At 42.1% G+C, this 27,594-nt stretch overlaps 5 protein-coding genes and 1 long non-coding RNA gene across 16 annotated transcripts in view; 4 read left to right on the top strand and 2 right to left on the bottom strand.

Annotated features, from left to right (window-relative positions):
- cpx (synaptic transmission protein complexin) overlaps window positions 1-10,317 on the top strand; it is a 29,924-nt gene extending 19,607 nt beyond the window's left edge. For 6 of the 10 annotated variants that reach the window (XM_001359582.4, XM_015182578.2, XM_033385257.1 and 3 more), the window contains 4 exons: window positions 340-497; window positions 816-948; window positions 3,291-4,699; window positions 6,365-8,174. In XM_001359582.4, the coding sequence (XP_001359619.3) occupies window positions 340-497; window positions 816-948; window positions 3,291-3,364 (365 nt within the window). In that variant the 3' untranslated portion in view covers window positions 3,365-4,699; window positions 6,365-8,174. Of the gene's footprint in view, window positions 1-330; window positions 498-815; window positions 949-3,290; window positions 4,700-6,364; window positions 8,175-9,486 lie in introns of those variants that run through there. The other 4 variants (XM_033385354.1, XM_033385534.1, XM_033385499.1 and 1 more) reach the window with 3 other exon arrangements.
- A 3,789-nt stretch (window positions 10,318-14,106) lies between these two features.
- Window positions 14,107-14,908, top strand: LOC26532332 (uncharacterized). 2 transcript variants are annotated; one of them, XR_004469245.1, is made up of 4 exons: window positions 14,107-14,256; window positions 14,313-14,521; window positions 14,591-14,669; window positions 14,740-14,908. It is a non-coding gene; the product is annotated as an uncharacterized lncRNA (long non-coding RNA). The 2 variants fall into 2 exon arrangements; XR_001451900.2 differs by having other exon boundaries at window positions 14,732-14,908.
- A 1,362-nt stretch (window positions 14,909-16,270) lies between these two features.
- On the top strand, window positions 16,271-18,084 carry MP1 (Melanization Protease 1). The gene is made up of 4 exons (XM_001359581.4): window positions 16,271-16,469; window positions 16,654-16,817; window positions 16,889-17,105; window positions 17,171-18,084. Exons 1-4 carry the CDS (start codon window positions 16,400-16,402, stop codon window positions 17,893-17,895), a joined length of 1,176 nt encoding a protein of 391 aa, XP_001359618.3. The 5' UTR covers window positions 16,271-16,399; the 3' UTR covers window positions 17,896-18,084.
- On the bottom strand, window positions 18,012-19,289 carry Vps24 (vacuolar protein sorting 24). Its single transcript, XM_001359580.4, has 3 exons — window positions 19,106-19,289; window positions 18,741-18,981; window positions 18,012-18,678 (listed from the first exon to the last, which is right to left on the bottom strand). The coding sequence occupies exons 1-3, from the start codon at window positions 19,148-19,150 to the stop codon at window positions 18,293-18,295; spliced, it is 672 nt and encodes a 223-aa protein (XP_001359617.2). The 5' UTR covers window positions 19,151-19,289; the 3' UTR covers window positions 18,012-18,292.
- Window positions 19,290-19,568: 279 nt separating this feature from the next.
- On the top strand, window positions 19,569-22,549 carry Suv3 (Suv3 helicase). Its single transcript, XM_001359579.4, has 7 exons — window positions 19,569-19,715; window positions 19,785-20,099; window positions 20,162-20,665; window positions 20,734-21,043; window positions 21,108-21,242; window positions 21,301-21,930; window positions 21,992-22,549. Exons 2-7 carry the CDS (start codon window positions 19,790-19,792, stop codon window positions 22,404-22,406), a joined length of 2,304 nt encoding a protein of 767 aa, XP_001359616.3. The 5' UTR covers window positions 19,569-19,715; window positions 19,785-19,789; the 3' UTR covers window positions 22,407-22,549.
- Window positions 22,550-22,745: 196 nt separating this feature from the next.
- Window positions 22,746-27,085, bottom strand: Syt14 (Synaptotagmin 14). Its single transcript, XM_001359578.4, has 5 exons — window positions 26,463-27,085; window positions 26,150-26,311; window positions 25,749-26,075; window positions 25,472-25,671; window positions 22,746-25,411 (listed from the first exon to the last, which is right to left on the bottom strand). Exons 1-5 carry the CDS (start codon window positions 26,506-26,508, stop codon window positions 24,434-24,436), a joined length of 1,713 nt encoding a protein of 570 aa, XP_001359615.4. The 5' UTR covers window positions 26,509-27,085; the 3' UTR covers window positions 22,746-24,433.
- Between the last annotated feature and the right edge of the window lie 509 nt (window positions 27,086-27,594).

Here is a 27,594-nt window from a genome sequence, read left to right as displayed (position 1 = left end):
GTGGCACTGGGTCTGGGGCGAGACTGGGAATTGGACTGGGACTGGGACTGATAGCGATAACCCGATAGCGAGCTTAGCCCAGAAGCGGCGCTGTGTAATCAAATGTGTCAAAGTGTCAAGCATCGATGCTAGCGAGCTAAAATTGGTCATGGCCGATTTTGAATCGAATTGAATGTTGAAAACATTCCAAAATACTGGAATACAAAGACGAACCGCTGCCCAATTCGGCAGTTCGAAGAGATACATATGCGATAGGCCTAGAAATAGCCTTTGTTTTTTTTTGGCCACTTTAACCTTTCTCATCCGTATCCTGTGCTTCGCTTTTGATAGGCGCTGTAGGAGGTGATGGCGGCGATGATGGCGATGACAAGGAAAAGGCAGAGGAGGAGGAGAGGGAGCGTCAGGAGGCCATCCGCGAGGCCGAGGATCGGCGCAAGGAGAAGCACCGGAAAATGGAGGAGGAGCGCGAAAAGATGAGGCAAGACATTCGCGATAAGGTGAGTGTGTGGGATGGGGTGGGTGTGATTAGTAATTGTGATTTGTGGAAGGTGCATGCCCCCGATCCGAAGTGCACGGCAATTCCTGCAGCAGTTCAAATTGACTCTAGTAGGGAGTCCTTTTATTGAGCGACTCCCTAACGGAGTCAGATTGAATTACCAAGGAACAGACAACAGTGGAGCGAAAGACAAAGAACCAAAGTGTAGCTGCTAAGAATACATGAATGTGCCCCTAGCCAATATGTGTATGTGTATTTTTGTATGTATGTATTCTGATCTGCCGATCGTTTCATTTTCATTCTCATTCGACATATCCAGTACAACATCAAGAAGAAAGAGGAAATCGTTGAGGCGGCACCGCAAGAAGAGCCCAATCCTCTGATGCGGAAAAAGAAGACGCCCGAGGAACTGGCCGCCGAGGCGGAGCAGGAGGAGCTCGACGATTTCACAAGTAAGTCATTGTTGTTGATTCCCCAGCTCAGCTACTGGTATCTAACTACTGCTAATCCGACCTACCATCGGTCGGACCGGCACGCCCCGCCCCGCCCCAATAGCTACTTTTGTGTATCTGTATTTGTATGAGCTATTCAGTTGATTTTCTTTTCATTTTCCAACCACTCCCCCAAGCGGCTCGTTCATGAGCCACTTTGGTCCAGACAATACCGAAACATGTTTGACTATCAATCCAATAACCAACAGCTAAATACTCGATTAACCGGCGCTCGTAGTAGCAACTACTTAAGTGTTGTGTGTGTGTATCTGTGTGTCTCTAAATGTACCTAAATGCAAGCGAACTATCCAACTCTAACTATCTGAATCAAACTATCGAGCTACTAACTAATGCTATCCATCTATCTACTATACTCGTATCTGTACTCTGTTTCCTGTGCGTATGACACTATGTAAGCTCTAACCACCTATGCGTATACTGAACTTTAACTCTAACTTTAACTCTAACTCTAACTCTGATTCTAACTCTAAAGCTAACTCTAATCTAACTCTGCAAATCTAACTCTAACTCTAACTGCAACCTTAACTGTCTATGAGCTAAACATCAACTGTAATGCAACGAATGAATATATGAACTACGTCTAGAACTTACATTTACTCGTATAACAAGCGTGCACTCCATTTTCTCATTTCCTTTTCATAAGTTACTCCGTTTCAGTTGCAAGTATATATGTACATACATATGTATATGCTATGTATGAATATGTATGCGAGTGGGTCTGGGACATCCATGTGTACATATGCATATGCTCGTACTTAGTTCCTTACAATTAATTTCCTTTGTTTTTCATTCCCACAATTATTTTTTTGATATTTATATTCGTATTGGTTGTTCCGTAATTGTATTCAAACGATACTACTGGGTTACAACTGGAATTCTTGATTCGTTGTTAGAAGGCGGCGCAAGCCTCCGCGTTGTACTAGGTTTCATGTCATTCGATTAATTAGACTAAGGTAAGTGCTACTACCATTCGTAAAACAGTATGTTTCCTTTTGTGTGGTAATCTAATTGTAATACGTTTTTGTATTCATGAACTACTCCAACTACTTCACCACCAACAACAATTTCGACAATCGATTACTCTTGCTCACCTTTTCTCTATCTCTCTCTCTGTCTGCCCTCTCTCTCTCTCTATCTCTATCTCTGTAAATGAGTGTGCCCAGAAGCAACTTAGAAAATACCCAGAGAAGACTCCTCAACACACAGCTCCACAGCTCCCACACGAATACAATATCCAATAGTAGTTATATAGAATATACGGGAAAAAACTGTGGTTAGGAACTAACAGAACTTAGTGGGTAGGAACGAATATGAAGAACTGATTAAAGGCAGAAGGCACGGGGCGCCAATTATTTATATAGTTGTAAGATTACGTTTCGAATGATTTGCAACATTTACGATATTATTTGAATACATCAAACTCACAAACTGCACCTTTAATAACTGATAGCGGCTTGTATGATTTCATATATAACTATAATGTCTCTAAACACTTTAACGGCTTGCGTGCTTAACTGCATCCTGAAACTGAACACTCGTAACAAAGTAAATGTGAACCAAACCAAAACAAACCGAAACAAACCAAAACAAACATGATGAACTCTACAGCTAAACCCAATTATGATCGAAAAAGGACGAGCAACAAATACAAAACTTTTTCCCTCTCGTTTACTCTTTCCCTTCAATATGTGTACTATATGTATTTTACGCTATCGCCTACCGTATGTAATATATATATAATGCACATATACTGCATATGTATGTGTATTTCCACCGCACCGATCTCTCCCCATCTTGCCATTACCATCTACGATCTACGATCTCCTATCTATCACTCTATGCTCTACCTATAACTCTGAAGCCGACACTGACCGTGACCTCTAACATTCCTACATATATGTATATCCCTACTGCAGACACGACAACAACAATAACTACCTACTCGTACAACTTTATTTCGGTTCATATTTGATTTTCCTAATTTGGCTTAAGACACACTACGGCTCTGCTAGGCCTCACCAAAACACCCACACCCAATCTTTCAAAATTGAATACTTGGCTATGGCGACTGTACCTACCCTGACACTTACAGCTACCCGTATAGTACCGCTACAGTGAAACAGTTACAGTACATAGTACATGGTACATGGTACATGTACCTGTACATGAGCATCCATAAATACCAAATACATATACATAACAGTTAACATGCCTAACATTTGTAGTCTACTCTACAAAATATGCTTATTTATTGCTGTTTCCATACTCAATTTCTTTTACAGAACTGAAAAATCAAATAGAAACGCAAGTAAATGAGCTAAAAACTCAAATAGAGGGAAAATGTGTCATGCAGTGATATGTCAGTCATCATAAAAGCAAAATAAACAAACAAAAATAAAACAAACCAAACGTATAATAGTACCACAAGTAACAATTCAAATAAAACCTAACCGATTAACGATGAACGATAAATGATGAACGATAAACGATGAACGATGAAATTTATTTAACACATCCCGAACTTGAATTTGTTAATACTTATGAGATCCGTTGAGTTTAATCATTGGAACCGCAATCGAAACGAATATAAGTCCTTAGAAAGCTAGCCCAATGCTAGCTCGTAACGTAACCCGGCAGCAATAATCGAGATAAATCGAGCGATGCAATCTACAATTGAGTTTTTGGCAAAGCCTCCAATGCGGTGTACTAAAGCGTACAAATAATATATTAACAGCTAATACATACATATATTTCGGATAACGAAATAATGAAGGAGACATGCGAATGCGATTTAAAATGCGAACAGGACGGTGAACTCCTAAGGAACTTTAAGGTAGCTAAAGCATAAACCGAATTATTTAAAACCAAAAATAGTAAACGCCTTTAATAATACATATTCAAATCACTTTGCTTCGATGATAATGTAATATACTCAACCCCAATATACAATACATAACCGTTGTTTAGTTGATAACATACAATAAATTAACGAAACGAAACTAAATGAAACTAACGAAACAGCGGCACTCGTACGATGCAAAACCAAATCGAAACTAAAAGAATAAATCTAAAAACACAAATAAAGAAAATTTAAAAATAAAAAAAATAATAAACAAATAAACACCTAAAATAAGCAAAAAGCTAAAAGAAGAAAAGAATATAAATGAAAAAACCAAAAACCAATTAAGCGAATGGTGCGACAGAGGAGGTTGCTGAATCATGTCGAACCGTCGAAATACGTTGCTGAAATCACTTTTGGACTTTATTCCATAAATGAGTATGGGAAGATTATGAACTAAATCGGCGCATATGTTGTAATTGCCATTCGAATATATAAGTATATATACATACATATATACACATGTTATGTATATTTCCATGAATTTAACCACAGAAAATTAATCACATTTGCAAACGAATTGACTGCGAAGACGTTGAAATTATTGCTGGTTCTCAAAACTGATCGAAGATCGATGATCGCCTAAACCCAACCCAGAACTATCCAAACTATCCGAAATATAAAGTTTCAGTCAGTTTGTTTTCGATATTGCCAGAGAAATCTATCTTCTTTAACAGCTTTAACAGTTACATTTCGTTTCTTTCCTATACAAAAATACATACCCACACTACAATTGAGAGTTTAAAATCTTTCGAGACAGTTACTGATCTCACTGATTGATGCTTCTGAAATGTAAGTAAACTACCTAAATATGTACCTATACCTATACTTATACCTATACCTAAACCTACATATACCTATACCTATACCTATACCTATACCTATACCTATACCTATACCTATACCTATACCTATACCTATACCTATACATATACCTATACTTATACCCATATACCTTGCCTATACTAAAACTAATATACATTGAACATTGCCGAACTTGAGTTTCATTTCACATTAGTTTGTATTTACACATCTGTTGCGTTATTGGTTAGGTGACGGCTACGAGTACGTACATATATTCCGTAGGAAATATTGTATAACAATATGATAACTTAAACAAACAAATATTAGCTGTAGTCGTTTAGACAAGGACAATAGCTTATAAGAGACGCTAGGCAGTTCGAGAGCATAATGCTGTGATACATTTAGCAAATTATACATTTTTCACCGATAAGCGCACACGCCGGCCCACAGGTCGGACCCTCCCTCCCACAGAACCCAATACCCAAACGACACCTCAGTAGATGAGAAATCGAACACAACACAGAAACCGAAACAGATACCGAAACATGCATGCAAATCTGGTAAATAAAAAACAAAGACATCATACGACTATGACATAGCACACGATTTCTAGCCCACTGTGGGTCTCTCCGTTCCCGTCGTCCGTTTAATGTATCACATATATATTTACATATTTACATGCCAACATGACAACTCTCCAACACAGTCTACACACATGCAAGTCGAATCAAAGCCACCAAAATTGTACATACATATAAATGGCGATAAGTACATGTGTTACCAATGATAGTTAACCGATTATATGGAAAAGAATGCAATATTGTGTGCATGGGTGTACGTACATATGTACATATGTACATAGAAAACGAGCTGTCCCCGCTCCGAATCGAGTCATTGCATTGCGTCCGGGTTGCGTAACAGGTTTCGAAGAAGTAGTAGAGTCCTATGGTAGAGCTAACGATGGATTTTCGTTTATACTCGATTTGGCCCGTGAATGGCTCGTACTACTTATATGTATGTGTTCTACCATCCGTTACATATCATTACTATCATTACTATCACTACTACATGCATCATGAATCATGCAACACCATCAACCGAACAACTGTTTCACATATGTTTGTACTCGAATAATTCCCATCCATGACTGTGTACGCTTTTGGGACATGGTATGGAATGGCTTAAGACGATTACAACGCCCACATATGTATGTATATGTGCAATGATACATACTTTTAGGCGTCTATGTACATATCACATGAATTCGAGTAGATGAAACAGTTGGAAGGACATTTGTGATCCGGTTGACCGGAGTTAGATATCCTCTTAATTATCAGTCGAAAACATTATCTTTTAGTCGATATATAAGTACATAAAACTAAAACCTAAATATTATACATACATATATGAATAAATGTTTTAATTACACTGCATTCTATATATAAATATCTCTCTCTCTCTTTCTCTGGTGTCTCTCTCTCTCTCTTTCTCTTCTTTTGATTTAAAACACTCTCTTAAATCTTTAATCTGCGCCACTTCTACTCTGCCTAAAATATTTATATCTGAAAAACAACTTGAACAACATTTGCAACAACACGAAACAACAACAACTCTACCAAATCTCCACAACAACGACTCGATGGTCCCTCTCAGACATGTCCTCTCGGTGTTTTATGTATGATATATCATCATCAACAACAACAACAACAACAAGAACAACAACAACAACAGCACAAGAAAACCACTACAGCCAGTACAAGAACAACATCAACATCAACATCAACTACATCTACAGCAAAAGTAACTAACAAAAGTAACGTTATACATCATATACATATGTATTGTATATATATATGTACGAGATGAACTACTCGTTATCGAGAAAACTACAACTACAAATGCCCACAGCACAGCCAACAACAACAACAACAACAATAACATGAACATGATGAACATGAACATCAACTCAACTCAACTCAACTCAATTCAACCTACCTATCAGATACTCGTATCAGATCAGATCATGACAGTTTGCTACAAGTTTTTCTTAACATATTTCTGAACGTTGTGAACTTCATTTGTACTATATATGGCTAATCTTTAAAAACAAGCAAACATACACAAATACATATGCACATAAATACATACATACACACATCCACACTAGTCACATGCATTTAAATAGCAAATATGGTGTTGTAAATGCTTAATCTACATACATACATATTATAGTAACATATATACATATGTACAGATCCACAACCAACCAACAAGAAATATATGTACAATTCGCATAAAAAGTTACCATTTAATGAAAATACTTATGAAAATGATGTTATGTTATGATGAACAATGAATATATTACTATATACTCGTATAAAGGGGTGCCGAGACCTAGGCCGACACCGAGACCCGACCCGCGTCTATCAGTAAAAACATCGCTCTCTCAGATTCTTCTTGACCATTCTTGACTCCGTATGTTTCTTGTACACATATCGGCACGGCAGCAATACTACGATGTTCGTAGCGCTCCTCAACGCCTCTCTCTGTCAATCTAATAAAGCAATCCCCTAGTGCCCCATGCATCGCTCTATACAAAGTTAGGAACGATCGAACTAATGAAAGAATGCCTTAACGTGGCTCACATGACTAGACCATGAGTAGCGAATAGATGAATATGATGATGATGATGAAGACGATGATGAAGAGATGGTGATTCTACCAAAGGAAATGGAATCCACAATTCTTAACTGTTGCTTTAACCCACTTGTACTAATGTACTACTACGATACTAGAGCTACGATACTACTTATGTAGCTGCGTTTCCCTTCCGCATTCCAATCTAGTTTTACTAAATCCGAATCCAGATACTCGTATCTTAGCTATGCTCCTTTCGAACTCGAAACTCTATAAGCTCTATAAGCGTATAAAATAAATACGTATTGAAAATGTTTACCTAGATTCTACAATATCCATTGCGTTTTTCTCTCAAATACTTATACGATGTATCGATGTATGGACGGTCAGTTGAATTGTTTAATATATTGAATAAACATTAATAAAGAAAGCCAACAGCAACTTGAACATACAATATTATTCAATCATTATCAAGTTTTAACGTAATCATAAATGTTTAAAATGTTAAATGGTTCAGCCGATTTTGATTTTGTTCATTTGTTTAATATTGTGTTACCGTTAATATTATAGTTATGATAATGTATGTATATGTGTATCAGAAAGTTCATACAAGCAGATGATTATACATTATTATCTATATACAATATATATATGTATATGTGTAACTTAATAGGGAAATGAATTTAATAGAGAAACAACAGACAAAAATTATAAATAATAATGTTGGAAAGAATACCATTCAAGTCATTATTAGATGTGAAAGCAGTTCTATACACAACAAAGGATAAACAAAAACAAAAATGAAAACCAAAAACGAAAAAAAAAATCAAAACCTAAGGAAAGCGTTAATAGTTGATTAATTATATTGTTACTTTGAACATTTAATTCAAACCAAACCAAAGAAGAATAATAAAAACAATATATATATATATATATATATATATGTATAAATATATATGAAAAAACACAACAATACATTGTTTTAATTTTAAAAACAATTCCTAGGAGGCATTACCCGAAAGACCCCCGAAACCTCGAAACACAACAAGCGACCCGACCCGACCCCATACATGTCCTACTATCTACACTGTGACTTTCTGCCTGCCCTGCCCGATATCCGATACGTATAGCGATCTTGATTTGGCATGACTGTTAGTCTATATGTTTTTCTATATGTGTGTGCGTGTCTCTCTCTCTCTCTCTATCTCTCTCTGTCTCTATCTCTCTATCCACCTGTCTGTCTCTGTCTATCGATCTATCTACCTATCAACCTATCTCTATCTCTGTGTCTGTTTACGTACCTCCAAACTTTCCACCTTCCACTTCCACTGCAGAAGCATCCATACATATTGTACGTGCCTACAGTTACATCCACGTCTTTGTATGTCGGATACACACATGTACAATACGTATATGAATAGGCTGAGGTGCTGGTGCTGGTGCTGCTGTCTGCTGCCTATCCCTATTACAAAACCTACTATTCTATTGCTAAGAACACTGTAAAAAGATTGTGTAATGGAATGTGCTACGTTATCGAATATGTATTAAGCACATGCCATGCCAAAAATAATCTGCGTCTGCATTAGCCTCCAGATCTGCTGGGCCAAGGGCCAAGCAAGGAAGGCCAATGAGGTAAAGGTGAGTTGCGTGTGTCATCTAGGCCCCTCTTCCTGAACCCGCATCAGAGGACTTCAGTGAGTAAGTATACATACGTACTCGTATGTACAGGCACATGTACTTAAGAGATTCGATTTTGTTAAGCTGTGTAACTTTTATGTTGTATAACCACCCACTTCATTGCCTGGGTAAAGGTAGGTAAAAGCCACACAATTCCGTGTCCATTTCTCATCACACCACATTGACAGTCTCAGCCACAGCCACAGCCACTGACGACAAAGTTGAAGACAACAGCAGATTGAAAACAAAAGTCCCTTAGGGCACACATACTGAGATACTGAGAGGGTGAAAAACAATCAAACTCCGAACAAACTCTACTCTTTCATTTCTTGAATTATTCTTGCCCTTCAGTTTTTACTGCAGCTTTACATGTCACTTTGTAGGCAATTTTACTAAGTTATTAAAGTTGATCATTTCGTTGGTGTTCGTGTTAACTGATTTTGTCTTGTCTCTATTTTCAGCAAAGTTGAAAAAACGTCTTAGTGATGCTTTCAAAAATTGCCCATTGAGAAACTTGTTCTAAACAAGACCCAAAACGAAAAGATGAGAGTCCTGCGATGATTCTACGATGGTCTCGGTTTCAGATTACACAATTGCATGTATACGGGAAACCCGTGTACACCCGTATACAGTACAGGTGTACGGGTGGTTCGGTCTATGCGTGCATGAGAGTAAGAAAATCAACCGGCTTCGGCTAGCCGAAGCTCACGTGCTCTTTTACCCCTTCAACGTGCATTATCTGCCTGTTCGGCCCCGGCCCCGGCTCAGTCCCAGGCCCAGAACATGACATGGTGGCTATACTAACTTGTGTCTGAACTAGGTTTACGCTTACATCGACTACATCCATTTTAAAATGGGTATACATACGCATACGTACCCGGGAAGGTACCCAGCTACATGACAATTTTATTGAAGTCCCCTCTTCGAGATAACCATTAAAGGACTTAACTTTTAAGTACCTCATTTCGTTATTACCTACCTACCTACATATGTACGAGTAGTGTGTTTGGATATTGCTTATTTGAATAGTAGTAGAACTAGGGAATTCACTTGAGTGCTTTGCAACGCACAAAGATGCAGTTAGTTCCTTTGTACTCCAACGACGAGCCAAGCTACATATATTGTACATACATACACCCATATACATATATATTTTAGGGACCGCTCAAAATCCGATTACTCCGTAGGCACAACGATTAGAGGATAGCAACTTTACGCTACATCTACTTACCAACAGACTAGAAAGAAATACATACAATTAGAACCAAAGTGTGAAATCAATGATGAATAAACAACGAGATTAGTTTAGATCGACTAGACTATAGAATAGCATATTCGCCGCATATTCGTCACCGAACCATACCATGCCATACCAGACCATGCCACACCATATCATACCATACCATACCATACCATGCAATACCGGCCTTTCAACGGTGCAGAGGGCACATTCTTCATTCATTCATAAACGAGTATTGTAGATGGTTCGAGTGTTTTCGTTATATGCCAAATAATTCATAAGATTTTCAAAGTACCTGAAATTCCAATGACCCTAAAGGAAGTCTAGTATTAGGTTAAGGTCCTTGAAATGATCAAAAGTATTGCTGAGTTTAGACGATTTCTGATAGACATATGTACAATCTGCTCAATCATTATTCTATGTATCTGCGTATTTCAACCGATATTTCACGTTTCCATGCGAATAATTACGATTACTTAATAACTACCTATATATATGTATGGCAAATATATATATGTACCCGACCCGATTCGGCTCGCCGATGCTTAAATATATTTTCCAGCAGTCCTGCAGCTCTAGATATAGTCCGATCGGAAGGAAATTTAAACTTTTTATGGGTCTGTCCTGGCCCAACAATATACAATGTGCAGGAGCTTGGAAAATATATTTGCCGTTTTTACAACAATCATTCAATAATGCAATCATATCTATACCTAAACGATTTCGTGTCTTAATTTTGAATATTACATGATTTTACAAGCTAATGATGATAAAAGAGGATAAAAGAGATTCCAAAATGTGAAAACACGAAAATTCGGAAGAAAACGCAAAAACAAAAGCAGAAAGCAGAAGCAGAAGTAATTATAGCCTAAGTATATATAATTTACATACCAAAATGACCGACTGAAATTATTGTTAAACGTTTTATGAACTATACTTGCATATATACATATATTGATATGATCAAGTAAAAGAACAAAGAAAGAAAATAAATAAAGAAATATATATACAAGAAATTCATATGAATATATTAAAGTTTCTATACCTTAATCAACCATAAATTTACGAGTCAATATATACATGCAAAACACCTAAATATAAAGGTAGATGAACGAAATCAAATTTTAAAGATGCCGCCGCGAGCAACCCAAAAATAAAATTAGTTATCTAGGGCCATATACAATTGATGCCGAAGCGAACAATAGTTTGGATATAGGCAGATTAAAAATCGAAAATGCTTTCTATTATAATTTAATTTTGTAAAATAAAAAAATAAAATTCCAGTTTCGGCAACTTATCCTCTGGTTTGATCTGATCTGATCTGATCCGATCTGATCTTCGTGTAAAAGTTTAAGCTGAAAGCAGCGCCCAAGAGTCTTAACAAAACGAGTTCTACGAATCCCCTCGTCTATGTCAGAACAATGATAAAATTTAGATCCCAAGTAAGGTCTCAAAATTTCCAAAAAGTATCTTAATAATAGTTGCCATCTAGCCAGTTATTGAAGTTCAACTTAGCATTCGTGTTTATCTAAGGCCAGTGGTTCTGGTTCTAACGAAGAGTACTACCCATTGGGCTCTGTACGAGTACGGGTACGAGGACGAGGAAGAGTACGAGTACGAGTACGAGTACGAGTACGAGTACGAGTATACCCACGCGGGCAAGTGCGTAGAATTGTTCTGAATTGGATTGTATTGTATTGTATTGTATTGCATTGTAATATGTTGTATTGTATTTACTGTTGGATTGTATTTTAATATAGAACGAGTTAATTTCCAATAAAGAGTTTTTAAATGCATTATGAAACACAACCTTTGATATTTCCTTTCATTTTTCCCTGTGGGATTAATATGGCTGGCAGAAAGCATGCCAATTTAATGGAGAGCAGACGCCCAGAAGCAGATCTACTTCGTCCACGTTCCACGCCCTCTGTTGCTGGATGCTTTTATTGGAATTTGGTAAAACTCTTCCCCAACATTTCAGGCTGCTGTCATTTTGCGAGTCCGCATTGTTTAGACATAAAATTCCAAAGTGTTTGGAATTCAGAGACTTTCTGTGCCCCATGACGACGCTGTCGTGCTCTCGTCTCGGCATTGTCCTTGTCATTGTCGCTGCAACACAGTCATCATACCAATATCGGCCAAAAGGTCGAGGGTTGGGCATGGAGGTACGAGTACAGGAGTGGGGACGAAGGACGCAGGATGGAGCCCGACATAAAGGCACTGGATGGGATGGCGAAACTTCCTTGTCATGGGGCACGTTCAACAAATCAATACAAAAAGTACTTGCGATTCCAGCTGGCATATTTCGTTTAATTAAAAAAGTTCATCGCTATTTCGGAACAATTGATTCCTAAATTGACATCGTTGACATTTTAATGCGTTCGTTTCCGCTTGTCACTTGATGTGCCATTTATAGACTTGGCATGAACATATAGGACCGTCGCACTGACCGCCTTGGAGAGAGCTGAGCCCTGCATGACCTAAAATGCGAAACATTTGTCAGGAATCGTACCCTGTTACGGGTACTGGAGTACTCATAAATAATGCAGCAAACGCTTTTAATTATACAAACGTACCTGCCGTCCCCACAATCCATCCATCCCACAATACACATACACACAAAACACTTTGCAGTCAGCCAAGTGTGAAGAGCCGTGTTTATTAGCCCAAAACAACAGCATCGGCATTGGCATCGACTTCGGCGCCAGATAGCCATGCTCAACCTGCTTCTGGTCTGCTTCTGTCCACAGTCTCCCCTTTAATTTAATACAAGTACAAGTAGGAGTAGCCGGACGAGCCACACCAGAGGTAATCTGGAGGTAAACCCTAATGAAATGCATTGTCAAATGAAATGGTAAAATTGACGACGTCCACTCTCTCCTCAAGTGGCCAATGGCATTAAATCAGCAAACTAACTGCCACTAAATAAACAGAAACACACGCAGCCACTCAGAAGGATGCCGCCCGGAGCTGGAGGGTACGCCTTGGGTTGGCCCGCTCGCCCATTCGCATCCTTCCAGCTCGATCTAAACTTAAAAGCACTTGTAACAAATTGAAATCATCCATCTTACTTTTCGCATTCATTTGCACTCTCACCCTGACCGTCACCCTAACCCACTCGAGCCGAGCCAGCTTCCCCCAATCGCTCTCCCCCAGCAGCCATTTCTTGTGTCCGCCTGGTCACCCAGCAGCTGTACGAGTAAGTGGTGGTATTTGGATGGCATTTGGGATGCCCCGAAGGGTCGAAACACATGCGAGTACGTGTATGACTACGTGCATTCTCACATAAATATTCCCCCATCACTCTACACACTCGAACTAGTACTCATACTCTTACTCTTAGTCATACTCATACTCATACTCATGTGTCTGCACTTGCACGTATGTACATATGTGTGTACGTACATATGATATTCGCTTATTCAGCACATTACATTCAGTAATTTCAAGAGTGAAAACCCAGATGACTCGGCGTCGATCAGTGGGAATTTACCTTCAATATAATACGTTTCTGTGCAAGATTTCATGGATGTTTGTACTTATTTTAATTAAAGAATCTGTCTGCAGCAGTTGCGTATTTTCCGTAGCACTTCTCCGTAGTTTTGTCCACAAGGATAGCTATACTTGGGAATATTTCTTGTTGTGTTATTCGGCAGGACGCTCACATTCCGTTACCAGAATTACCTCCTATTGCATGTTTGTACAGAGAGATGTCTGGGCTTATCCAATTGGTATGTTCTTGGAATGGTTCGGTCAGACAGAGACAGATAATGACTCTCCAATGACAGATTGCCAAAAATTGTATTTTTCATTAGAGAGGCGTTGATTTTATTGCCCTGTTTCATTCGGCTGAAATATAACTAAGTAATCGAGAGCCCGACGAAAATGTCTGGGAAATATCTAGCGAATATCTTGCTGATTTTTGGGTGCTGGAATATAGTTTTTGGCATAGTTATAACCTATTTTCAAGCATACGAACTTGATTCATTTTGTAGGTATGATAAATATCTGAATTTGAATTTGAATTTGAATTTCGCTGCGGTTTAGACGATTACTACGAAGTGAAAGGTGTTATTGGATTTTTCAATACGGCAGATTTACCTGACCCAATTTTATATGAACAAAAATTTAAGATAAATGGCTATTTCTTCGAGATACTTCCTCTTGACGTCTATAAGGGACTTTTTCCTATTGGCATCCTGCTGGGAGTGTCGCATACCGGATCGGGGATATTAACATTGCTTGGTATAAGAAACGTGAGTTGGCATCTGTGCAGCTATCGGCGTTGCAATCTGACTTTTCTCCCTTGAATCCCCGTCCCCCAGAAATGTAAGATCTATTTCTCTACTGGCTTAGTTCTAAGCAGCTTTCTGCCCTACTTCATGGTTTTCTTGTACTTGTGGAGTAAGTACGGTGGTCTTTGTATCTGAAATGAACGACTTGTACTTACTTGCATATGGATTAAGTATTTCAGATTATTTTTACCCTCCTAGCCTGGCGACTCTTAAAAAAAGATTGGTATTGGAGCGATTAGGCTTACCAAATCAATGATGAAAGCCGTTGAAAGCTCCTGCTTAGCTTAAGTTTAATTTTTTACACAGATACAAAACCAAAAGGTATTAAATTGGATGGCCGTATTTTAATTTTATTTTAAATTTCAAAGTAGAATAGTAGAATAGCACAAGTACGGTCGACTCCAGCAAAGTAAGTGTGCCCTCCCAAAAGAAAAGGCAATCGCCAGGCCAGGACACCAAGCCTGAACCAAATCTAGTGTGTGAGACTCCCCTCCTGCACAGTGACTCCAGCAGCGACCACATTGCCATGGCCCAAAGATACATCTTTAAAGATGACGCCGAGGAGACGCACCTTGACATCAAAGGCTCCGTATATATGGATGGCCAATGGAGCCCAAGCTGTTCAATCCGGAGATATATGTACATTGGTATCCCATCCACGAGAGAGCAGGGAGTAAACGATGACGACGACAGTAATGCCTCTTGCATTACCATAGCAGATTCCGGCGATGATATATAGCACACATATAGTCTAAATCAATCCTGGGACGTCGGAAACATTGAATTCATTTGATCTACGAACAATTAGTCTTTAAAGGTCATCGGCATCTAGCGTTTTGATAAAAAGAAACACAACATGTACATGTACATGCACACATACTCGTATTCAAACTACACTGAAATGACCAGTACTCTAAGAGAGGGCTCTCCCATCTCCTCGGCGTGTGGAGCGGTCGCCATCCCATTCGAATGTCACACACAAATTAACTTACTTAGCACTACACACCCATAAGTACATGCCCACCTATGCACAAACATTTCAAGCATAATCATATGCATACTCGTATAAATCGAATTAATTGAAAATAAGTTATGCACAAAATATACCCATGTATGTACGTGTTTACAGAGTGCGTTATAAAGTACATATTTACATATACCGTGTTTGTATGTAACATGTTTGTGTGGTTGGGGAATTACAGTATATGTATGTACATATGTATGCACGAGTATGTACAAAAAACTGAACAGAACGCACTCTCTCAATCGACTTGTCGGCTGCAGAAGCAGCAGGCACTTTCAAAGTGGATGGCGATGGCTATTAAAACGGGCCAAGACCTGTCAGCTTCGAGTATGGCAGAGAAATAAAATCATCGCTCCATTCAAGTGGAAATTGCGATGATGAGGCAACGAGAGCGCAAGAAATGGCAAGACGGTCCATTAGCCTCGTTTAACACGGGTCGGAGTCGAAGTTGGGAGCGCGCTGACAGTGTACATATCTTTGCGAGTATTGCGAGAACCAGACCCTGCCCTGAGTCGAACGGAACTGATCTCAGCTGGACTGAGAGTCGCGCTCTGAGATTCTGTCATTACTGGTTTGGGGAGAGAATAGCGGCTTCTCGCATCACTGGCTGATAAGCTCAACCTTAGCCTCCGACGAGCCACGACAATAACAACGACAACAGCAACAGCCACAGCAGCATGTGGGGGCAATGGCGTTTAGCTCTTCCAAGCCTCTTTCAGTGTGATTTCAACAGGCAAAGGCAGGCGCACGGTCAAGCGCGCTATTCAACCGATTAATATAAGAGAGCAAAGATTTCTAAATCGTCATTGGACACCATGGAACTGAAGTTTATACTCGGACTCTTGGTGCTTCTTACTGGAGAAAGGCGGCAAGGCTACGCACAAGGCAAGTGTCAGTCGAGTCGGGCTCCAGGCTGCAAGCTGCAAGCTGACAGGGCAGAAAACTCATCTGACTATCAGCGCTGAACTTGACCCTGCCGATTGGGCTGGGGGCATGCCCAACAACGACAGCAACACCAACACCTACAGCAACAGCATTAATTTGTGCGGGTTTTATCTTCATCTCCTAGAAATCTTCGGGTATTGCACAACGCCCGATGAGAACAGTGGGACGTGCATTAACCTCAAGGAATGCGGATATCTGTACGAGCTGGTGCAAAGAGGAACTGTTTCGACCGAGACTCGCCAATTCCTTCAGAACAGTCAATGTGGCTATCGCAGTGGACAAGTCCTCGTAAATACAACAGCCCGCAAGTCAGCAAAATACCATTACGCTCGTACATTTATCGCCACAAATGATTTCAGATTTGTTGTGCAAACAACCGCAGACTCAATCAGCAGCCGGTGTGGGGAAATCAGAGTCCGCGGCCGCAGCAGCCCCCCACCCCGCCGCGAGTTCCCACATCGAGCCTGCTGCCCCAGCCGCCCAATTGCGGAGAGAATTTCGGTGATCGCGTGGTAGGTGGCGTGGAAACGGGGAAAAAGGAGTTTCCTTGGATGGTACTAATCGAGTACACGAAACGTGAGTACTAAAAAGTTTGATTCTGACCCGACTGAGCCGTAAGCCATACCAATTTCCAATACCAGCCGGAAACGTCAAAGGCCACCACTGCGGAGGGTCGCTGATCAACAATCGCTATGTAATCACGGCGGCGCACTGCGTTTCCGCCATACCAAGCGACTGGCAGCTGTCGGGCGTGCGTTTGGGAGAGTGGGATACGAGTACAAATCCAGACTGCACAACAGAGAAGAACGGCCGGAGGGATTGCAATGCAGACTACGTGGACAACCCCGTGGTTGAGCGAATTCCTCATCCGCAGTATCCAGGCAACGCACGGGACCAGCTACACGACATTGCGCTGCTGAGGCTTAGGGATCCGGTCGTATATACAGAGACCATCTCGCCGGTCTGCTTGCCCAGTCTAGCATCACAGCGCGATGCAATTTTCCTAGGCCGCAAAATGGTAGTCGCCGGATGGGGTCGCACTGAGACCAACTTCACGTCCAACAGAAAGTTGAAGGCTGAAGTGGATCCTGTGCCGCTAAGTGACTGTAATAATCGATATGCTAGCCAACGGCGCACCGTCACCTCTAATCAGATTTGCGCTGGCGGCGTTGAGGGAGTGGATTCATGCCGCGGAGATTCTGGTGGTCCCCTGTTGTTGGAAGACTACACCGAGGGCTATTCCAACTACTACATCACAGGCGTAGTCTCATACGGACCAACACCATGTGGTCTAAAGGGATGGCCGGGTGTATACACAAGAGTGGCAGCGTATTTGGACTTTATCGAGAATAACGTCCGACCATAGACTAGAAAATACGAGTATGCTGCTCTAAAGGCTATCTTCAAAATGGAACTAAATAGCGTGTCAATTTAGAAATCATATGGAATGTAGCCACGTAGGAGCTGGATTTTGGACAGAGATTTCTACAGGAAATATCGATTTTTAATACAAGGAAATTATACAATAAATAAAATGTAACTTTTGTAAATGTAACGGTTACAAGCGTGGAGTTCAAAACAAATTGAACAGAGGCGCACTGAAAGTGAAATTATTCGCTTCTTGGTAGTATTTTGGTTTTTATAATTCACTGTTTCGGGTCCTAGCATCTGAAATTTTGGGTGGGAAACATTCTCAAAGTGCTGGAATAGAGTCTGCCCTATTTCCCGACAATAATTAAGAGACCAACCCTATTGCAATTAATCTAAGAACGCAGGGAAGCCAGCCGACTCTGCATCTCCTGCAATTCTTCGCCTTCGTCGTCGTCCTCCTCGACCTCGACTCTTGCGGCCGCTGCCGGGGTTTTGTCCGCTGGAGTAGCCTCTGGTGGCAGTGGAGCTTCCCCAAGCTTGCCATCCGTTATCTCCCACAGAACCTTGTCCACCTCCTTTGCCGCCTCTTCCTCCAGCTCCTCAGACTCTTCCAGTGAGTCCATTGTCTCATCCAGCATCTCCTCGATAATGCCGGCTTTCATCATCTCTTTCGACATGTCGCGCATAATACCCGCCAGCTCGGGATATCGAACCAGATTCTGCATGGCCTGCATGACTTCCGTTGACTTTTGCAGTGAACCAGCCACACGCAGGGTGGCTGGAAGAACAAGGCTCATATTATTTAGGGTCTCCAAAGCCAGATCCTTCAAGACCACTTACATAATTGATTTTTCATCTGCATCTGTACGGAGTTAAGATGAGCCTTTGACGTGTATATGCGATTGACGGCCTTGCGCGAATTCACTATTTCTTTGGCCAGAATGACGCAGGTGTCACGGTCATTTTTCTGGGCGGCCTGTTTTAGCGAGCGCTTCACTTTATCCTCCTCACGCTGTATGCTGCGGATTTGCCGATCTAGCTGGTTGCCTTCCTTTCGTATCTTGTGCGTCCATTCTTGCACCTGTAAATTTGCGTAGCGAAGGTTAAAGCAAATGCAAATAAGGCAAAAATTTCAAACAAAACAACTGGAATATGACATCATTTCTCTGGAACATCTTTGAGCTGAAGGCAGAACGGTGTCGTACCTGTTCTTTGGGGTCTTTGCTTGGAGTTTTGCCGAATAAGCCCATTGCACTGTTCGTGAACGAGAACAGTCGAATATTTGTAATGCTTTAACTTTTAATTTGTTTAATATTCCGAGTGAGTCATTTTTGTTGTGACAAACAATTCATGGTGATGCCACCACGATAAACTTTGTCAGTGATGTGCAGTACTTCATTATTATTCGTATGTCACATTCAAATAGTCTAAATAAGGATATCTATACGATATAAAATATACATACAGAAATTACCGACACGCTTATTCTTGAATAATGGCTATCCAGCGAGGCATTTATTTTACTGCTTTTGAAACTTTCACTCGTGTAATATTAATATAATTAGTTGAATTTGTCGTCGTTATGTAAATTACGGTCCTTGGTTCATCTTTTAGAACGTATACCATGTTAAATTGATCATATTTAATTGCCTAACTAAAACTATCGTATACATCAATTTTGGTTGATCTGGCAGCGCTTGAGAACGCACTAGTGACGTCACAATCAAAAGAGAGAAATCAATGGCGTACAACCTTCTCTTTTTTACAGCTGCCCGTCAGCTGTACCCGCGCTCCGTTATATCAGAGGCTGCAAACGTGGGTGCTCGACAAATACATTTTCCTTATTTGTTCAATTAAAACACACTCCCCCCCACTTATTTGCAGGAGCAATGCAAAACTCAAGGCGTTGCATTAGCCTAATCTGCGTCACTCGCCAGTCGCCCAGCCTACGAGCAACATATGGAGCTGTTGCGGCCGCACGCTGCTTACACCGGGCGCCGCCTCAGAGCTCTCGGAAAAAACACGAGACAAATGTATCGACACTGTTCAAGCCAGTGCAGGTGCAGGCCAACGTCGACTGCGAGGACGTGGGCTCAGAGCTGGTGGGAAAACTGGAAAAGTCGGAGCTGCTCAAGATCCTGAACAAATTCACCCAACGTCGAGAGACCAAATCTCTATGCAGTGAGAACGGACTCGACTGTACGTGGCTGTGCTTTGAGGATGCGCCAATTCCTACTTATCAATTTCGATTCTGTTCCCAGCCTATTTGCAGCAGCAAGCCTTCGGCTCGTTTCGGCGCTATTGCATTGAGGCCGAGAATCTTCCGGTGGATCTGCACATAATCTTCAGCGACATTATGCAAGGGGCCGGCCACATCGATGACATCTTTCCTTATTTCCTCCGTCACGCAAAAACCGTGTTTCCGCACCTGGACTGCATGGACGATCTGAAAAAGATCTCTGATCTGCGCCAGCCCGCTAATTGGTATACTAACGCGCGCGCCTTGACCCGGAAGATTGTGTTTCATTCGGGACCAACAAATTCCGGAAAGACATACCACGCTATGGAAAGGTATCTCAGTGCCAAGACCGGCGTCTATTGCGGTCCTCTGAAACTGCTTGCCACGGAGGTGTACAACAAGGCGAACGAGCGCGGCACTCCGTGCGATCTGGTCACTGGAGAGGAGCGCAAGTTCGGCATCAGCGACAACTCGCCGGCCAACCATGTTGCGTGCACCGTAGAAATGACCTCTGTTAACACACCATGTAAGCGTAAAACTCTACTATTTTTCGCATATCGTCAGCTTACTTCAGCCTTGTCCCATACGTGATAGATGAGGTGGCTGTGATTGATGAAATACAGCAGATCCGGGACCCACAGCGCGGCTGGGCCTGGACCCGGGCCTTTCTCGGCCTGATAGCGGACGAGGTGCATGTCTGCGGCGAGGCTGGTGCTCTGGAGCTGCTGCAGAAGATATGCGAAACCACCGGCGAAACAGTGGAAGTGCGCCGCTATGATCGCCTCACCGAGCTGACGGTCGAAGATTCTGCCTTGGGCTCATTGGATAATGTGATGCCGGGCGATTGTATCGTTTGCTTTAGCAAGCATGACATTTACACTGTTTCTCGGGAAATCGAGGCACGGTGAGTTTTCGTCCCCGCGCTCAAAAAGCTAATTCAAGATACTCATCTATTGAATTCCGTTCAGAGGAAAGGAGGTTGCTGTAATCTATGGCGGCCTGCCACCAGGCACCAAGCTAGCCCAAGCTGCCAAATTTAATGATCCCGCCAATAGCTGCAAGGTAATGGTAGCCACGGACGCCATTGGCATGGGTTTGAATCTGTAAGTGAGCTATTGCTGGGAATCAATTTTATCTTCGTTAAATCAATCTTCACTGCAGGAGCATCCGCCGAATCATTTTCTACTCCTTGGTCAAGCCCACAATGAACGAGAGAGGAGAGCGTGAGATCGACACTATATCGGTGTCGTCGGCTCTCCAGATAGCGGGACGGGCCGGCCGCTTTCGCACGCAGTGGGAGCATGGATATGTGACTGCCTTCAAGTCTGAGGATCTGCAAACTTTGCAGCGCATTCTGGCACAGACACCCGAGCCTTTGAAGCAGGCCGGCCTGCATCCTACGGCCGATCAAATTGAGCTCTATGCTTACCACCTGCCCAACTCATCGCTGAGCAACCTAATGGATATATTTGTGAACCTGTGCACGGTCGACGATTCCCTGTACTTTATGTGCAACATTGAAGACTTCAAATTCCTCGCCGAGATGATTCAACATGTACCGCTGCCCCTTCGCGCCCGATACGTCTTCTGTTGTGCGCCCATCAACCGCAAGATGCCTTTCGTGTGCTCCATGTTCCTTAAAATAGCCAGGCAGTACAGCCGGAACGAGCCCATCACATTTGAGTTCATCAAAAGTAACTGCGGCTGGCCGTTCAAGCTACCCAAGACAATACTGGACCTGGTGCACCTGGAGTCCGTTTTCGACGTTATGGATCTGTATCTATGGTTGAGGCATGTTGCACGCATCCACCTGCCAAAATAACAAACTAATCTCATCGCCTTGCCTTTGCAGTTACCGGTTCATGGATCTTTTCCCCGAGGCAGGCAACGTACGGGAAGCCCAAAAGGAGCTGGATGAGATTATACAGCAGGGCGTATTCCAGATAACTCGCCTGCTCAAAAACACCGAGGCCAGCCAGGAAGGGGAGACGCCAAACTACAGCATGCGTCGCGTAACGCATGTCAAGGAGCCACGCTTGCCCAGCGCATCGCGTGGACGTCTCACGGACAGACTGCTCGCCCAAGGTCTGCTGACGCCGGGGATGCTAAGTGAGCTGCGCAAGGAGTGGGATGCCCAGCAGGTGGGCCAGGCGGCGGCGGCAAGCACAAGCTCCAAGGAAAGTCAGGAGTCGCCCACAGATGATAGTGACGACGAGGACAGTTACCCGGGAAGCTACAAGAAGACGAGGCGAAAGCGCAGAAAATAGATTTACATACATATGTACATAAATAGGCTACGGACTAAGGATCAATGAGACAATAAGTTTGTTGTTGTTGTTTTTTTACATAATATCGTTTTATTTTAAGTGGCAATTATGTAATATTAAAATTATTATTTGATAATCAACAATGACAATTTAATTGTTTAAATTGAAGAGTAGAAATATGTTATCTGTTGCAGAAAAAATTAATCACTTCATTCGCTTTTAATTTCTGGAGGGAGATTCTACTCAGAGTCTGAAAAACTTGACATAAAGTCAGCAGTTTAGGGCGAGTTCATCGCTGTTGTTTCTGGTTTCTTGTTTCATTGTGTCTTGTGTTCTGTGTCCTTGATTTTGAATTGCGTAATACTGACTTGAGCGATTGCGATTAGCCCCACTCGCCTTCCAAAATGAAGTAGAGGATTTAGTTAGACACACATACAAATATCGCAATTTTTGCAACGACAAACACACATTCACGGGAATCGTGACTATAAAATATTTGACATTCAAAACATATAGATTTTTTAAAAGATACGAATACTATGCATTACAAAATCCATTCAACACGATTGTACATCAAAATTAATATTAAGTTTGGTTGCATGAGCATTGCAATAGTTTAATAGTTGTCATCTCTGTTTTCCTTTCTTTGATTAAACTTGATTCGAATGTACAATTAAAAAATAACTAAGATCCGATATTTAGTAAAGCTTTCCTTTTTCTCTGTGTATAAGTTAAACTTACTTCAATGTACTTCCCCTCATTTCCCACCCTATTGCATCTTCCGGGGAGTTTCAACCACAATTCCAGACACGCTACAAAAGAGATCACGGTGTCTTATATACAACAATATGTGTATGCAAACAGAACGTTAATATATTTCTATCCTCCAGCCTACTTTTAGTTCCAGTATATGGTTTTAGTGTACCATCATTATTAACTCCGGCTGTCTGCCAACTTTCCTTAGCTTGTACAATAGATCTTTGTGCGTTTGAATTCTAAGGTACCGAGATTTATACTCTTTTTATCTTTATCATCATATCAAATATCAAAACTGGAACATGACCATGGTTCTCGATAAAAATTTCAAGAATTAGTTATGTTTTATGTATGTATGTATGTATGTACTTTTGTGGGTATGCATGTCTCTTATGTATTGACTAGAATTCTTCCTATTTACGAGTATTTTCTGTTTTAATAGCTTTCTATTTTGTTGCTTGGTAATACAAAAGTGCTAGTCCTATAAGACATTGGGGTTCGGTTCCCCTGCGGGAATCAATATTTTTAAGATAATATGCAGAAAGGTTTAGTTACAAAAATTCGCCCGTTCGAACATCCACATATCTGAGAGTTCATCTGAGAACATGGAACGCGTTCCATGCTCCTCCAAACACAATACACAGTCCTACTCTTATGTATTGCCTGCCCCTTGGGCTATGCGTAGACTATGCGTATAGTATTCATTATCACAAACAATTATAAAGTTCAAATTTGAGTAATAAGTTATGTTCTTTCATGGACTTTACGTACCATTGCGTACAAAATTTTAATATTCTAGGTTTCATTTTTGTTTTGTGTTGTTTGTTTTTTCACATTTCACATTTGATCAAAAAATGTGTTCCAAATTGTTTCCAAATTACAAATATTTTTTAGCCCACTTTTGGGTTAGATCCAAACATTCCGGTTCAGATATCAAAAATTGGTTTTTAAAGTGTGCCACAGGCACAAGACAATCAATCTTCTTCCATTCGAGTCGATTCGATTCGATCGACTACGGCACCCCATAAAAACAAGACACAAAATGTATACTGACCTTGGAACACTCAGCCTATTTGGTTCTAGACAAAATCAAGCTCCAGGCCCGGCTCAATATCGACTGCAACCGCATTGTCTGCAGGGAATTGATCGCTGTCCTCGTCCCGACTCGACTCCTTTGCATGTTTATCCTTGGACCTGTCCTTGAACGCAGCGAAGCCCAGTTTCATGAGCGCCTTGGTGCTGCGTGTCGAAGACTGTCCCAACTGCTCGAATCAGGAATCCACCAGAACGTGCCAGCGGGCCAGCATCTCGCCCTTCGGCATTTCGCATACGTCCGCCCAATGAGCTACCTCCTCTGGTCCGGAAGAGTTTAGGCCCAGGCTAAACCATCCGACCATTTCGTTCTTCTTCATGTGTCGTTTGGCATACACCGAGATCATCAGCGTCACGTCGTTCAGCTGGAACAGGGCCACCTGGAACGCAAATGTCTCCTTAAAAAGCGGATTGGGCTGTCCCCTGCGAATGGAGGTCTTGGCGCGCGAAATCTCCTGACCAATACTGCTAACCATGACCATCTTCACGTAGGTGTCGGGCGCCTTATTCAGAGACAGGCTGCGGAACTGGCTGCCCTTGATGATTTCCACGCTCAGCCGGCCAGTCACACCATTATAGCTGAGGCCCAGAAGCAGTTCCGAGACGCCGCCGTGCTGCATGGATGATGTGGAGCCCGCGCTCTCCGAACGCGCCAGGCTCAGTAGATCGCTCGTCGATCCCAGCACTGATGAGGTGTTGCGGGGCTCAAGCGGCAGCCACAGGTTGGTCTCGAGCTCCAGGTCGACCGTGGCAAAGCTTACATACGCCTCTCCAATCAACCGTTCCTTCCTCAGTCGCTCGCAGCCGTAGAGGCGCACCCTCAGACCCATGTTGTTGACGTCCTCGGGATTGACACGATGCAGCAGGAAGCTCTCCATGTACTGCGGATTCTCCCCGCTGCGGATTTTTGTTTTGTGCTTCTGCTTTTTATTGGGCAGCATCAGCATACGCACCTGCGTGTGCGTCTGCTGGCCGTTGCCCAGCGGCGGCAGACATCGCGCCTGCATCACGTGGACCGTCATTTTCCGCATCGGCGCATCGTACAGCAGCGACATCTCCAGCTCGATGGGTCCCCGAGAGGCTGGGGCCTTCGAGTCGCCCACCAGCATGTCATCCGACTTGACAGAGCGCAGATCGCTGGTGTCGAACAGGGGTTCCTATAATAATAGATAGGGACTGGTATAATAATCATTCAACTGCGATTTCTGCACGCTTACGTCATCGTTGTTGTTGTTGTTGTTGGGAATAGTAGTATTGTTGTTGTTAATGAAGCTATTGGCCACAGGCATCACCACCACAGCATTATCCTTCTCCAGTTTCGGCGGCAAAACCTCCACCCTGTGATGGTATCTCTGGGAGTGGTGTGTCTTAGCCCGATTGTCCGTATATGGATTCCTAAAAGCGGTAACTGGATGCGCTGCGTCGAGATAAATTACATTGCTTGTCAATTGTCATGTCTGAAGTGCACTCAGATGCTTAATAAAGACAGTTTACCCTTGGTCTCGCCCGTCAAGATGCCAGTATGACTGTCAACAGATGCCTCCATGGAGTCATTCGAGCTGCACTCGCTGTGAGACGATGGAATGCCGACCTTGCCCCTTTCGGCAATTGCCAAAGGGTCACGCGTTACGGTCACCCTCTGCAGGTCAGCGTCGGATTGATGATAATTGAAGCTGTGCGCTGTCAGTGGGTTGGCTTGGCTGATGCTCATCCCGTATCCAATGGGCTTGTCGCTGTGCTGATTTTGCTGATGCCATCGCAGCCGGCGCAAGATGTCCTCCTCCGAGTCGGAGCTGGTGTTCTCGTAGCGTCGCTTGCGTGCTGCAACAAAGGGTTTGCTCAAGCCAATGCCCAATCACCCATCCCAATCTTTCATCGAGTCCCCGACTACTCACTGATCTTTTGCACACATTTGGCTGCCAGGTGACGCTCGTCGCAGCAGTTGATGCCATGGCGATGGTGAAAGCAGCACTTGCGGCTTATGTACAGGAACAGCAGGAGCAGCAGGACGAGAACACCGAAAAACACACCCAGGAGAGTGGTGACCTCAACCGTACCTGCAAATACATACAGACTTACAAACATATCCAGAAAGACTATGATCGTGATAGTTCTGGACAACTTCAGGGCAGGAATGGCATGGCCATTGGCAACCCAAAGTTCAGCAATGAGTGAATAAGTGAAGTGAAAAGGCAAGGAGAAACGTACCCAACGTAGGAGTGCTATCCACGCCAGAAGCAGATGTAACAATCATCTTTGTTCATGCGTAAGATGGTAGTTATTCCAACGCTCCTCAACGCTACATGAACCTCATCAAAAGTGGCCTGCTGTCAGCTAGGGTTTGTTTGCACTACAATGTGAAAGCGATATCGAAAGCGAAAGCGAAAGCGAAAGCTCGGGATATGACAGCACAGGATAACTAAAATCGATTTTTCACAGCACAATAAATAGTATGTTGTGCTGCAGCGTTGACGGCTTGGAGCAGTAATTTTCCATCATGATTCCTAGCGACTATTTTCTGAGTTGACCATTTAATCACGTTAAAGTCTTGTTTGACAAACAATTTTTTGAATTACTGAATTTCACTTTCACATTGTATCAAGCAATCAAAGGTCCTTTCACTTTTTTGATTCTCCTGACTTAGTGTAGTGGTTTCGTTATTTTTCGAGGCGTGTGGCACAGACAGTGGACACGTTATAAATAAAAAAAAATAAAACGGCTATGGAATTGTATATACTGTGATCATCAGATAGATGAGCTGCTGCCATTGCACGCACGGCAGGAACGACACCTCAGAGGTACGAGTACTTGAAAGCTTAATACCCCCATCCATTCCGCGTATGTGAAGATAAAGCACTCGGAAAAGCACAACTTTGACAACTGCATCGCAGTACCAACTGTTGCTTACGATTTTGTTCATAGCTTAGTTTTCTTCATATTGGATAGGATTAAAAATAAGCTGTGTACTTTTTAGGCCATCTGCCTAATTGCAATCTATAATAGTGAATAAATTGTTTAAATATTCGTTATTACATTACGAAATATCGATAAATTGGTTTCGATATCCAGCTCCAGCCGGTACCAAAAGCGAATGGTTAAAAACGGAATGCCCAGTAATACAATAACAAATTGAATGTCTTGGGCATGACTATGATCGCGCCAAAGACTCTGTATTTTTTTGAAAAGCTCTGTGACGGACTCAGATTTTCAAAGGCATTGACGAAAAGACTAAGCCGACTAAGACTAAAGACTAAGACTAAACTAGTTTTGACTAGATTGGACTTGTAGTCTGTTGTAATACGATGACCGAACTGCTTTCATCGAAACGGTTATTGGCTCT

This window comes from Drosophila pseudoobscura, chromosome 2 (genome assembly GCF_009870125.1).
Source record: "Drosophila pseudoobscura strain MV-25-SWS-2005 chromosome 2, UCI_Dpse_MV25, whole genome shotgun sequence".
Classification (NCBI taxonomy): Eukaryota; Metazoa; Arthropoda; class Insecta; order Diptera; family Drosophilidae; genus Drosophila; species Drosophila pseudoobscura.
Note: the sequence above shows the minus strand (reverse complement) of the source record. Positions and strands in the feature narration are given on the sequence as shown.